Source organism: Kryptolebias marmoratus, linkage group LG19 (genome assembly GCF_001649575.2).
Source record: "Kryptolebias marmoratus isolate JLee-2015 linkage group LG19, ASM164957v2, whole genome shotgun sequence".
Classification (NCBI taxonomy): domain Eukaryota; kingdom Metazoa; phylum Chordata; class Actinopteri; order Cyprinodontiformes; family Rivulidae; genus Kryptolebias; species Kryptolebias marmoratus.
The window spans coordinates 3,075,977-3,090,424 of record NC_051448.1 but is presented as its reverse complement, the minus strand read 5'-3'; the positions used below and the strand labels follow the sequence as shown (position 1 = coordinate 3,090,424).

The window sequence follows — 14,448 nt, the reverse complement described above, 5'->3', positions numbered from 1 at the left end:
TCATGAATGTCAGTTTAGAAGCTGTCAAAGTTCTCAAATAAAGCACCTTTTGAGAATCTCAATGTTTGTTGGTAATTATCTTACAAAACTAGGAAGTATTTTTGGTTTATATATTAAAAGTTATGGTTTTTTATTGATTTTAGTTTAAAAAATCACAACTTTTAGCAAAATGCCCCGCGAAATCAGGCATTTTAGCCGCAACGATCACAAAAAATGCCCGTGAAATCCTGGAGGGACTGGCCTTCGTTAAACAGTGTGTAATCATATTGGATTAAATCAACATTTAGGTCAGTTATTCTGTTTGTCAACAACATATTTTGCGCTGAGGTTCGAAGGCAGACGCTTCTTTTTATTCCCGCGTGGAAACAAAGACATCTGATTTCGTTGAGGCATGAAAAGCAATCAAGTTATTCACATTTAAGTCATTTTTTTTATAAAACTAAAGTGCACATTACTGTGAAAAGTTAGAGCAAACAAGCAAACAGTTGTAGGAAAATGGAGCCGACTTTTTCTTGTATTGTATATTGTTTGTAAGTTGTATTTTAAAAGGAAAGGATTTGCTTATAGCTGGTTGCTCCGACCTTTGACCTTATCTAAAACTCAGATTTAAGCCTTTTTTTTCAGGATGGAGAACCCCTGATCAACAGAAGGTCTCTCAGATCCCGTGTCAGATTTCTCGTCCACTTTCCTCATTTTCTGAAAAAACGCACAAGAACTGGACAGAAAAGGAGTGAAAAAGCAGCAAAACTTCATAAAAGCATAAAGAGCTATTAACAAAGACCTCAATAAAAGATTTAAAAGATCATCAAAGTGTTAAAAACTGAGGGCTAGTTGAAACTTATGGGGTAATTGGTTGTGAGGTGATTTATGGGGTCGAACCGACATCAGTTTGTGGATGCATTTATGCAGTTCATGATGTATTAGTTTCTGTTTGTTCGGGGTTGCCTTGTCCAGATGATAAATCGGATGCAACCTTAAATGTGCTCGCATTTAAGCAAATATTCAGAATACTGTATATACAGAAATATACCGCGGTCCAAACTGAGAACAGCCGAAAATCTAAAAGCAGAGATCAGATGAGTCTTGTTTTAACTGCTTTTGATGAAAATTATCTTAATTTTAAAGAATTCAACATGAATTTTATTTGATTTCACTGAAATATTAAATGCTAATTAAGCAGAACAGGTGAGATGATTTCTGGTTAAAATGTTCTGGATAGTCGTTTTAGACTCCGAGCTGCTTCACGTCTGCCCGTTTCTTCCCCGTCAGGCTCAGGCTTTTTATGAACGCGAGCTGGAGGCCATGAAGAGAACCCAGCAGCTGACGGCTGACAACCTGCTGGCGTGGAAACGCACCGAGGCCGAACTGCGGCGAGAGTTTCAGACCCAGGAGGCGGCGCTCCAGAAAACTCTGGGGAAGCTGAGGGCCGAGCTGGCCCGGGTGACGGACGAGGCCCGAGAGAACCGGGAGAAGTCCTACAAGCTGCAGACGTCGCTGAACGCAGCGGAGAGCAGCGTCAAGGTGATTCAGAGAGCCTTATGGTTTAATCTGGCAGAGCTGGGATTGTTTAAGGTTTAATCTCTGTAATAAACATAAAACAGACACAGGATACATGCACAGGTATATGGAATGAAATAAGAATCTGTCCAGCCTCAGCTTCTTTAATTTTAAGCTCCTTTAAGATGTCTAACAGGACTTGCTCTTCAGGTGTTTTTGGACGTGGCTCCGGGGGAATTGGGCTTCTCTCCGCTCGCTGAGAGCAAGAAGCCGCTGTGTTCCTCGTTAGTTCTCAGCACAATTAACTGTAATCCAGATAAAGAAGCAACAACAAAGTAGGGAGCTTGAAATCGACTTCGCCTGACAGCATTCAGACGGATCGAGAAAGCAGCAAACAGAAAGATGGCGATGCTTCCTGTGGTTGGAAGGTTAATAATCTGATATCAGTTTCAGTTTGTGAACATAGCTTTTAATCCTGTGACTCCTGCTGTGAAACAAAGCAAAAGATTCAGATTTAACCTTCACAAACTCATGGCGAAGGTTTTATTATCCGCTCAAGTGGAGGGGCATCTTTAGACTCCATTTTGACTTCCAGAAAGGAAAGATTAGAAATGTTCCCCAGACAGCGACAATCAGCTCTGCACCGACTTTAACAAACTTTCGGTTGATGTCGGGATGCTTATTGCGTCAGTGTTCTCCGTCATCCTCCTTTAGTTTATGATTAAGTGGGCGAATCTCCGGAGAAACGCACGCAAACGATCGCTTGGAGAAACCGCGACAGACGTAATTAATGGCTGACTGTTCACAAGCTTCTGCAGGAATGCTCACGCCAAAAATTACAAATTTTCCCCCAAGTGGAATCCACCAGTGAGGCTGTGTTAAATTACTGCTGTCACTGTCTCTGGACTGAATATTTCACTCTCAGGAAAAGCCGATCTGGATGGGCTCATGGAGGCTTTTCACCCAGATAAAAGCAATTAATCATAACTTTTTACCTTTAAATGGAAACGCAGAACTCGGTCCTTTAGGGGAGGCTGTACGTAAGACCATCTGCTCGTATTTAAACATGATGCTAAATGCCTTTTTCAGGCAGGCATCTTTGCTTTGGGTTCAGAAAATATTCCAAACAATTAAAACATCCATAAGGTTAAACTGATTAAAAACGCCTCATCTGCTTTTTTATTCAAGTCTGTCGCTCTGAATATCCCTCAGTAATCATCTGTAAATAATGTGAAGGCTGGATCCTGTTTTTACTGAAAACTGAGGGAAAACCAAACTTTATCAGCTTGTTCAGAATTAATAACAAAAATAAACTAGAAAAATGCAGTGTGAATGCTTTTTTTGCTGAATGATTTATCTGAAAGCTGCTAAAGAAGCATTAGCAGGGTATAAGTAGCATTAGCTGGGAGGAAGTAGCTAAAACCAGGGCTGAAGTAGCTGAAACTATAGCTGAATTAGCATTAGCATAGTTGAAATAGCTGAAACTATAGCTGAATTAGCTGAAACTATAGCTGAAGCTATTTCTGAATTAGCTGAAACTATAGCTGAATTAGCATTAGCATAGTTGAAATAGCTGAAACTATAGCTGAAGTAGCTGAAACTATAGCTGAATTTGCATTAGCAGAAGTAATATTAGCTGAAAAATGCTGAAANAGTTAAGACAAAAAACAATCTGAGTAAAGGCACCAGACTACACAGACTACACACTTAATCAGGTTTTAACCCTCTACGGTACGCATGATGAAATCAATTGGAAAAAAATTGTTTGGGATGTTTTTTTAACATAAAATAGACTAGGTAAACATAATCAAGAGACATTTTTAAAAAATATTAATTTTTTTGTTATTTTTTGTTGTTGTTGCCTTATGGCAACACTGTACGATAGTGGAAATTAATGATGGAAATTTATGAAAACAAGAGCTTGTTTATTATTGTAAAAACCTTTATTTAGGAACTCAGGTTATAATCTAAACAGTCCCCAGTAGCATTAACAATTAACAATGCAACTCATTTGAAAGTTTAAAAAAATGTAAAAGATATTTTATGACATTTCATTGGAATTTTTCATTTGAATCATTGTTGTCATTTGATTTGAGTGTCTTGATGCTGCCGTTTTTGCCTTACTGCTTCCTGTGGAGGAGGTGGACCTAGAAAAGAAACAAATATCCTTAATATGTTATGAACCTGCCAATTTAATGCAACACATAAATAATAGTTGCACTTTCACCCACAGTGAACTGTAACTGCACTTTCATCTTCACTGCCCCCCTGTTCTCACTGTTCCTCCTGTCCTTGCTGTCTCCACTGTCCTCGCTGTCTCCACTGTCTTCATTCTCTGGCTCATAGTCTTCATCATTCTCGCTGTCTCCATCATCCTCCCTCTCTCCTTGCTGGGTCGCAAGCTGCTCATTTTCTTCATCACTAAATCCTAATTCATCCTCACTACCATCTACAGGAAGTGCTAGTTTAGTTTTCTTCCGTAAGTCACTATAAAACATTGTTGCATTCATTTTGTAAATGGAAGAAAAGAGTGTCAAATGTAGTCATATACAATTTGAAAAGGACTCACAAAATGCATTATTATAGCAGACTCTAGCAATACAATGGTAATCTTAATGGTACAGTGTTGCCATATGGCAACATCCACATTTTAACAGTTTAACATTATTAAATTATCAAATACAACACAATAAACCACAGAATAGCGAACTTACCTCACTTATTGTTGAGTGTGTATTTTTCCCCCGTCAAAAAATGTTATAAAAATACTTTTTTTTGATGATTTCTGAAGAGTCAAATAGTGAGGCTCCTCCGTGTGACGACATCTGCAGAAAAGGGCATCAAAATTCCCTCCAGAAAGTCATGTGACAAATTTAAACACTGCTATTGGTTCCCTTAGGATCCTATCTCTCTTTCAGTGCACTACATCTTAAAAGTGGAGTAACTGTGTGTGTGTGAAAGGAATTCAATGTGTTTGTTGCCAAATGGCAACAGTGTACCGTAGAGGGTTAATGCTCCTAAACTATCCAACCTGCTAGAGAGATGTTTTAAAACCCAAGACACACACAGGACATCCATTTATTATTCTAAAATCAGTTTTTGATCCTTTTTGTACATGTTTAAGTTTACAAACGATTCCAGTCCTGTTGGACGCCGCGAGCCGCCGCATCATTCAGCGATTTCATCTTCATTCGATCGTTCACGACGCCTCCAACGGTCTTGTGTTTTAGTAAACAGTGGAGCTGTTTTATGCGAGGCTTTTTAAAGATTTACCGCCTCAGTGGGCTCAAATGAGCTCGGAGTCAACAGCCCAGGAACAAAGTACAGAATCACTGCGGGATTAAACAGGTTTAGGTTTCTCCTGTAGCACAAAAAATTATAAAAGGGCAGTGGGATTTACTGCAGCAAATTTGTTTAATTAGAGCAGCTTTCATCTAAATAAATGACTAAAGGAAAACCCTCTTAACTGCAGAGAACTGAGTCACAGACAGAAACATTTTAATGTGGGAGATTTAATTCATGAAATTCATGAAAATAAAACTTTCTGGCTTTGCTGTATCAGAGAATATCATTATTTTATTTTTGTAAGAAAATCTGATGTTATTCTTGAAAATTTAAAACTTTCCAACATAACAGTATATCCAAACTTTTGCATGGAAATATAGGAGAATATTTGAACTCTGACCTGCACAAACAGCTTCTTTTATTTTATATTTTTTTACAATAATGTTGCTGTCGCAACCACGTGAGTCACATTCAAGCTCTGCTTCTAACCCTGAAGGTAAAAAACAAGTTTTATTCCTAAAGCAGACCTTTGAAGGGACAGATAGATTCACTTTTGTTTCATTTTATTCTTATTATTAGATATTTAAACACTTCACTGCTCACATTAGAAATAAAATCTTTACCTTCATTTTACTAATTACACCCAAACTTGAACCTCAAACAGCTCTTTAAAGAAATCAAACGTCATTATTAGCAAAATAAGTAATCGTTTCATATCAAATCGCACACACACACAAAAATAAAATAAAAAATCTGAAACAAAAATCCTAAAAAGAAAAGAAAACATCTTTTTTTAGCCTCGTGACTCACAGATCAACCCCAGCTGTCAGAAAGTGCAACTACCTTCATGGACTCATGGGGGTGGCAGCTCACACACACACACACACACACACACACACACACACACGCACACACATGGGGAGTCTAATTGGTGTGACTCCTCAGTGGTTCTCATCATTCAGGAGCTTCATTGTCTTAGCCGCCGCAGCGGTAATTAGGTTTGAGGCGGGCTTTTTGGTGGGACTGAAAGATGTGAAATTGCCTCTCATGAGTTCTTACAGGGTGCTAAATCACATAAATACTGTGCTGCATGTGTGTGTGTGTGTGTGTGTGTGTGTGTGTGTGTGTGTGTGTGTGTGTGTGTGTGTGTGTGTGTGTGTGTGTGTGTTCGCATCAGATCAGTCCCCTGAAGTCTAGGTCTTATTAACGGAGCAGCAGTCAGGATTTACGTTTCTAATCCTCAGTTTTAATAATGTAGCTTCAGTATGCTTCCTTCTGGAAGTTTGACAGAATCGCTTCGACAGACTCAAATGTCTGAAAACTCGGTCTGTTGGTCGCCACATCTGCTGTAATTACACCCGGATTCAACGTGTTTTTAATAAACAGGAACCTATATTGTTTATTTAGCTGCTTCACTTCTGTCGCTGCTGGTTTCGAATCTGCTCGCGCTAATTGTCGCAGATGCCGGCTGAGGTAGACGGAATAAACGTGGGCTCGCAGGCAGGCAGGAGCCAGATGGATGCAAAACAAATACGAGTTTATTTATTTACTGTGCTGCCGTGGCAGAAAGTTCTGATGCTCCAAAACCAGGCGGGAAACGGAACGTGGCGTGGAACAAACGGAGAACCGAGTCAAGCTGGAGCAAAATACGCCGAGAGACAAAACGACAAACAGAGCTCCGGCGTGCACGATCTGAACGGTGTGCACGATCTGAACGGTGTGCACGATCAGAACGGCGTGCACGATCTGAACGGCGTGCACGATCTGAACAGCGTGCTGTGAACGACTCTCAGCTACTACCACTTCAAACTGCAGCCCCACATTTAACACATTCACTGAGTTTCAACGTTTCTGTGCACGGTGAGGTCGAAGAGACAAACATCCTGAAGCTGAAGAACAAAATGTGTCCAACTAATTATCACTGAAATAAAATAAAAAAAACATCGCTGTAATGTTCTTATTTATTCTTACGTCCTTGGATTAAAAATCAGTTTTTGTGTTCAGCTGGAATCATCTTTAATAAAACCTCGACTTTAAAACATGAAAAAAATGTTTGACAACTTTTTTCTACTTCAAACAATTTTCTGTCCTTTTTTTCTTTTTGGATTCTAAGGCATCTAAAATGTATTTTGAAGGTTTAAATTAGTTATTGACCAATATATTTATTTATTTTAGAGCTAATGCTGATCTTTACTGATCAGAGCAGCTGATGGCTGATATACACAGGTTTTATTTTTGTTTTAATTTACAAGAATAACTGCTTTGAATTTAAATTAACATTTATTTAACAACTTTTAGAGGAACCTGCACCTGCTTGGTAATTGATTAATTATATACAGGTGTGGCTGATTTGTTATTTTTTTGATTGATTACAAAATAATACCCTGGAGCTACATGTCTTTGCTGTTATAAAACATAAACAAAAAAGTAAAATTCATTTTTTATTCAGGTTTTTCTGAATATTAATACATTCAAACGCTTAAATGAATCTTATTTAGTTTTGTTTTCTTACAGGAGCTGGGTTTTTGTTGAATCATGATGTTAACAAACGCTTTAGTGTTTTTATCATTTGTAAGCTTGCCTTTAGACAGCCCAGAGTTTGTTTTTATTTTGGTGCATTTCTACATTTATTAGCTGAGTTATTATTCTGTGTTGGTGACATAAAAGCCTGAAAACGACACCAGGAAGATGAGAAACCACAAACCAAAAACGATCCGTCTCCCTGCTTTGTGAAAAAGTTGGAGTCTTTCTGTTTTTGTTAACTTCTCCTCCTGTTAGTTAGGTCACACATGGCTGAAGCCTCTGCAGAGACGTTTCTTTTTCTGTTTTCATCTCCAGGATTTAACCAAGCAGCTGGATGAGGTGACCCAGAACTCAGAGATCATAGAGATCCGTCAGAAGGAGGCTGAGTGTGAACTGGAGGCAGCCAGAGACCGAGTTCAGCAGCAAGCAACAGAAATACTCCTCAAAGCCAGTAAGAACCTGAACTGCTTCTCCTTCCTAGCCTCCAGATCCAGGCTGTCACAAAAAGGCATCAAACAAACCCACTGACTCTTCTGAGGCATTGCTGCGTTAATGTTATTGCTGCGTATCAAACCTAATGGCTTTCCCTGCACCTAAAAGCCAAATGAGGAGTAAATCCAGTTGTGTTTGTATGTGATACAGTATGATTTAATAACTGGCAGTGTCTCATTTAGTGCATTGCATAAACATCAGTGTCGGATGCTTGTGAGGAATCTGAGCTGTTTAATACAGAATCAGGCTCAGCTCATTGGTTTCATGAGCTCCTCGCATGCAGAGAGGATATTCCCCCTCCTTGCATCGGAGCGAGAGGAGTCGAGTTCAGCCGTTTACCACAGCAGCCCTCCGGGGCCATCTCAAGGTCATTTTAGGAGGAAAGGCAGTTCGACTTCCAAATCCATCGATTTTCTACCTTTTTTCAAAGTGTTTTTAAACTGCTGCTGCAACCCCAATTCCAAAAAAACTTGCAATGCAATGATTTTTAAATCTTATAAAACCATTTTTATTTATTCAGAGTAGAACTTAGTAAACATATCAGATGTATCATCTCCAGGAAAGAAAACATGAAGTACTTTTTAATTTATTGGCAGCAGCTCATCTCAGAGAAGCTGAGACGGAGCCATGTTTCCCACTCCGAAGCATCCCGTCTTTTTTTAACAACAGTCTGTAAACGTCCGGACCTGAGGAGAGAGGAGAGCAGCTGCCGGAGGTTTTAGAGGGAACGTTGTCCCATTCTGCTCTGATGGAGGGTTCTAGCTGTTTAACAGCCTGGACTGCAGCCGGGCTCTTCTACGGTGAAGCTGTGTTGTTGTGATGGATGCAGGATGACGTTTTGTGTTGTCTTGCTGAAATATGCAAGACTTTTCCAGAAGAAGACATCTGGATTGGAGCAGATGTTGCTCTAAAACCTCTGGATACTGCTTCTGCATTGATGGAGCCTTTCCAGATGTGTAAGAGCCACTAATGCACCCCCATACCATCAGAGAGGCAGGCTGACCTCAGAACAGTTCTCCTCTTTGGTCCAGAGGAGACACATCTGTTTACATCTGGCTTCTTCTCTGCCTGATAGAGCTTTAAGCAGCATAATAATGGTTATTAAGTCCAATGCGCTCATGCCCGTCCTCCGCGTCCTCTCACAGGTCAGATAAGCAGCCTGCAGGCCACCCAGATGACCCAGGAAGCAGCCATCAGGGACCTGGACAATGAGCGAAGCCGGCTGAAGGATAAGGTGCTGAGGATGGAGGAAGAGAGGGAGGCGCTGCAGAACCAGAGCCAAGCCCTGGATGAGCGACACAAACAGCAGATCCAGTCCCTCGAGAAGGTGCGTTTTTGTTTAGTATGCATGCAAACCCAAGTAACCGTGTTATGAATAAGTAATAAGTCATCAAAATGCTGTGACTGAACTTTTCTGTGGACTTTATGAGAACCATGTAAGAGTCGCCACGCAGTTCTTTGCATACAGAATCAAGTCTGTGGAAATCAGCAGATTTATACCGCGGGACGGTGTTTGTGTTTAAGAAACAGTTTCTAACATTTGCATCTTGTTGTCAGTTTGTTGGCAAACAGAGGAATCATCTACAACATCAGCAGAGTCGAAAACAGCTTTTCATGTTTTCCATGAAGCCAAAATAAGATTAATTTAATCTGGATGATCGTCATTTAAACAGTTTTTACCAACTGGGCTTTTAGAAGTAATAAAATACTTAATTACGCTGCTTTCATTTAAATTTAGGTGAAAGTGCATCGGTTCAGACAAACTGAACTAATGTAGATCAGGATCCATCCATTTTCTTCCACTTATCCGTGGATAAGAAGCAACAAATCCTGGAGGGAAAGCCAGAGATTCCTCTCTCCAGCTCCCCCCGGGCCGGACCCGGGCCAGAGCCGGGCCAGAGAGCTGACATGATTCCTCCAGCAGGTTCTGGGTCTGCCTCGGGGTCTCCTCCCAACGGGCCAGGACCAGAAACCATTCAGAGGGAGGCGTCCTGGCGTTCTAACCGCTTCAGGTCACCTCGCCCAGAACAGGGCTGCCGGGGCGCCGTCGTAGAGCCGGGACTTCGGTCTTCTCCACATTGACCCGCCTCCACCAAAGAACCGGGAGCCCCGGGCCGCTGAGTCCTGACATCATAAATAACTGACATGGCTGCACTTAGTTTGAATGATTTTAATTGAAATGTATTTATTCGAGCAAAAACATCAACTGGTCTTCTTTGCAAAGTGCATTGAAACGAATAATGAGTGAATTGTTTGTTTCGCTGTTTTGAGAAGAGCAATGATATTTCTCAGCTGCCTCAGATATTAGAGCAAACATTTAATAACATAAAAAGTTGAAACTGTCTCCTGGAGTAAATGAAGCGTGCAGAAACCTGTTGATCACGACGTTTAACAAACAGAACAAACACGGCGAAGCGCTTAAAGGTCAGGTGATTTGTGGAAGGGTTTAGTCAGCGGGCCGTAAATGTCAAGTGTTGCTGCTTCATGTGTGTTTTTTTTCCGTCCTTTTATCTCTGACATTTGTGCAGCGTAATCCTCCGGGAGCTCGGAGAGTTCTCCCACTGACTGCGAATTTCAATTTATTCCCGAGGAGAACGCGGGACCTCATGAAACTTTACAGCACCTTTCTGCCGTGGCGTCTCGCTGACTTCTGCCAGTTTTCTAAGTACAGTTGGCTGTGGCGGCCATTGTGAATTGGGTCGGCTCCAAAGGCTCGTCATAATTAAAGTTTCTCCAGCGGGTCATGAGCTATTTTGTTAACAGAGTTGACTCCAAGCAGATGGCAGTCCCTCCAGGATTTGGCAGCCATTTTTTGTGTTTGTTGCGGCTAAAATGCCTGATTTCGCGGGGCATTTTCCTAAAAGTTGCCATTTTTTTTTACTAAAATCAATAAAAAACATAACTTTTAATATATAAACCAAAAATACTTCCTAATTTTGTAAGATAATTCCCAACAAACACTGACATTCTCAAAAGGTGCTTTATTTGAGAACTTTGACAGCTTCTAAACTGACATTCATGAGCATTTCTGGATTGTCCCTGGTCTGCAGCTCTCCTCACATGTTTTGCAGACACAAAGTGTTTGTCGATGCGTTTATGTTCCATGATTACACTGCAGGACGTGCAAAACAGCTNAATCTTTGTGGGCAAATGTGAAGCATTAGCGCACATTTTGGCTTCGGTCGCTGCTCCTGCACGCTCCCGGCATTCTGATGTTAACAGGAAGTGACGTCACGTGTCTTCTTCCTGAGTTATTTGGGCTTATTTTGTATTCCATGCTACACAAACCCACAAAGAAGAGACTAGACCGCAGAAACGGTGGCGAATTGCTTTAGAAACAATAAATATTGGGTTAAAGTTGCAAAAAGTTGCGATTTCGGGGGTTTGCTTGATTTTGCGTTAACAGTTGCGATCGCAACATCGCGAAATCCTGGAGGGTCTGATCAAGAGTTAAATAGTTACTGTTAGTTCTCAGTTCGTTAAAAGAAAAAGGCCTTTAAACAGAAGGTGAATAACCTTCAGTAACTCCTGAACCTCCTGGCTTTTGGTGTCCCACCCCAGGACTATCGATGGACAGTCATCTGTGTCCACAACCTGCTGAGAGACACATTTATTCTCCCGATGTGAGACAGATTTAATCACTGTCAGAGCTTTAAAACACTTCAGAACCTCTGATCAGACTAGTTTTGTTAAAATGAAGGACATTTTTAAAAAAGTCCTTCATTGAAGTTCAAAGACTTTTACGGCCTGTGAAAGGATTAATTAAAGTCTCAGTTTCTGTGTTTTGCTTTTCTTTCTTTTTTTTTGACAATAAAAAGTGAAGGAGCTGTCGCGTCGGAACCAAAAACTTCAACTGAAACAGGAACTGCTGATTTTAATTAGTTTGAAGTCACGTCTTCTTAAAGGGAGACTTTTGAAACGTCCATCTCTGTAATTAACTGAACCAATGGACGCTGCGGTTCCCACGGGGCTGTTTTTGGGCTCAGATTCAGCCAATTAAAACTCAGAGAAACAGCTGCTCCCCTGATTGAGGTTGGATTTTATTCCCTCTGTTTTTTTTTCAGTCTGGGCTTTAAAAAGCCTCCGTGTTTCTGAGGAAGAAGGCGGTTTGATCGAGTTTCTTAGTTTCTGTTGAACCAAACGGATGCTTAGCAACAACCTGAATTAACAGCGCTCCATTCAGCCTCTGAAAAACATTATTAGACCACGATCCGTTTTCTATCACTTCGCTCTGTTATTCAACGGCTTGTTGTTTTTCTTTTTAATTAAAAAGGTTTCTTTCTTATTCGCAGTCAGGAGAAAAGCAGGATCCAAACACAGGACTGAGCAGGAAGGACAACAAATAAATACATTTAGGTTTCATTCTAAATAAATTAAAAGAGGTAATCCTAAAACAAATAAAAACAGGTCCGAACCTGGCAGGAAAAGCACCAACAGAAGCAAATAATGACGATTTTGTTGTAAATAAAATAAATGAATTAAATGATCAATAATCTTTACACATTTAAAGACACATGCTTTGTTTATGATCTCATTTAGCATAAGAAATATGAAACCAACCTTTAGGAAGGACAAAAATATTTTATCTCACATTTAATTCATCTGTCAAGTCGAGACGTTTAAGCTTTTAATTGGGCTTTGTTTATTTCTTGTATCATTTTGCTAATAAAATGTAAATTATAAGGGCTTTCCAAAACATTAGATTGTGTCAATAAAAGTAAATAAGGCTTTTTGTTCAGATTCAGTTCCGCAGAAGGTGAGATCAGGTTTTTCCTAACAGCAAAATGAGCTCAAATCCCAGAATATACAGAATATACAGGTCATAGATTATAAATTACTGAGCTTTTTGTGAGACGATAAACTGCATCAACGTGTTTTTAAAGGGATTAAAATGTGTCAGCTGAGAGATCTGACAGCAGGTTGTCACTGCAAGCCAGAGGCCCTGGGTTTTATTTTTTTGTTGTTTTTATATCAAAGACTCGTTGTTTCACACAGACCTGAAAGGAAAATGAATCTTCCAACGCTGTCAGCTCAAACGGTGTGGCATTATTAAAACTGTGGGGTCAAACTGTGGACAGATCCACGTGTCCAGCTTCTTTCTTCTCACGTTTTACGCATCTTTGACTAAAAATAGGTGAAATTAAAAAGGACGGAAGACAGACGGGACGAAGCTCTGTAAACGGAGACAATATGGCCGAATGAAACAGCATACGGTGGCGCCGCGGAGCTCACCTTTCTGCGCGGTTTAATGTCTGTTTTCACTTCCTGTGTGTGCGTCAGACCGTCCACGAGGAGAAGGCGTCCCACGAGAAGGACATGAACAACGTGAGAGCTCACTACGAAGACGAGGCCAACCAGATGAAGGAGAGCCAAGCCCGGGCTCTGGAGGAAGTCACCAAGAAGCACAGGGTGACCCTGGAGAGCGCTCTGACCAACGCAGAGAAGGACAAGAACCGGCTGCTGGCTGTGAGCACACACACACACACACACACACACACACACACACGTTATGTCTCTCTATCTTTGCAGGGACTTTCCATTGACTTCCATTCATTTCTACACCCTAACTACAGCCTAACCCTGACCCTGACCCTAACCAAACGGCCATTTTTGTGCTGATGCGGCAGAAAATGAGAGTCATAAACAACAACTCTCACATGAGATCACGCATCGGGTTATTTTCAAGGTTTCACCAAAACGGCAAAGCTCGGCGTGAAAGATGGCCGCTGATATGCATCCCATCAATGAACGCAAGGCTTTTAATTACTTAAGGGGCTGCAGTAGCTCGGAGGTCGGTGTGAGGCCGCAGGTTTGAGCCCAGGTTGCTGCAGGACGGGCGTCCGGCGTAAAACAATTCCCAAATCATCCGGATTTTAAAAGAAGGGGGCAGCTGAAAAAACAACATTTTCTGTGGACATGGTAATAAAAGATGCATAAAACATCCCTTTTTATGCACTCAAACGAGCTTCAACATAAAAATCTGGATGTACAAAAAAAGGATAAAACCTCCGTTTGAGAGTTTTAGAGTTTAAATCAGCTAACACAAGGAGGACTGAGTTTATCTGGCTTTGTACTGAAATATACCCTCAGTTTTATCTGTTTTTATTTAAAGCAACAGCTGAGAGCTTCACATCTACAGCCTGGAAGAATAAAATGTAGATTTTATAATAATACCCATAAGTTTACTTCTTGCTCAAACTGTGTCCAGCTTTGATTTATAGGATCTGGACGCGTTTTCTGTGACATTCAGGTTTCAGCCGAGGTAATGTTCCATATTCTTACAGATAATCAGGAGTGACTCAGAGAAAACCCAAGCTGTCGGCTCTGTTTGTCTTCTTCTTCCTCTTCCTGCCAAAAACGTTTGGTCCTGTCGCAGAATTCGTATCTGCTGATGAGTGAGAGGTGATGGTGACGGATGGACTCTCCGCTCCGCCTGCATATGTTTCAGTTTCATCAGCGCCGAGCGCAGAGGTGGACCGGGCTCAGCCTCATCTGAAGCAACAGAGGACTCAGGGCACAGCCATGATGACTCACTGAAATGACATGAATTAGTTTATATGAATGTTGATTCAAAACACAAGATTTTAGCAGAGATTTCACCTTTTTATCAAATACCAGTGAGGTGTTGTAGTTTTGGAGCTGGACCAGTTC

The 14,448-nt window shown here is 40.8% G+C and overlaps 1 protein-coding gene across 2 annotated transcripts in view; it reads left to right on the top strand.

The window, feature by feature from the left end:
- The window catches only part of fam184a (family with sequence similarity 184 member A), a 132,434-nt gene that overhangs the window by 59,873 nt on the left and 58,113 nt on the right, over window positions 1-14,448 (top strand). For both annotated transcript variants that reach the window (XM_037981680.1, XM_017431404.3), the window contains exons 6-9: window positions 1,270-1,521; window positions 7,621-7,756; window positions 8,943-9,124; window positions 13,078-13,263. In XM_037981680.1, coding sequence (XP_037837608.1) covers window positions 1,270-1,521; window positions 7,621-7,756; window positions 8,943-9,124; window positions 13,078-13,263 — 756 coding nt within the window. The remainder of the gene's footprint in view (window positions 1-1,269; window positions 1,522-7,620; window positions 7,757-8,942; window positions 9,125-13,077; window positions 13,264-14,448) is intronic.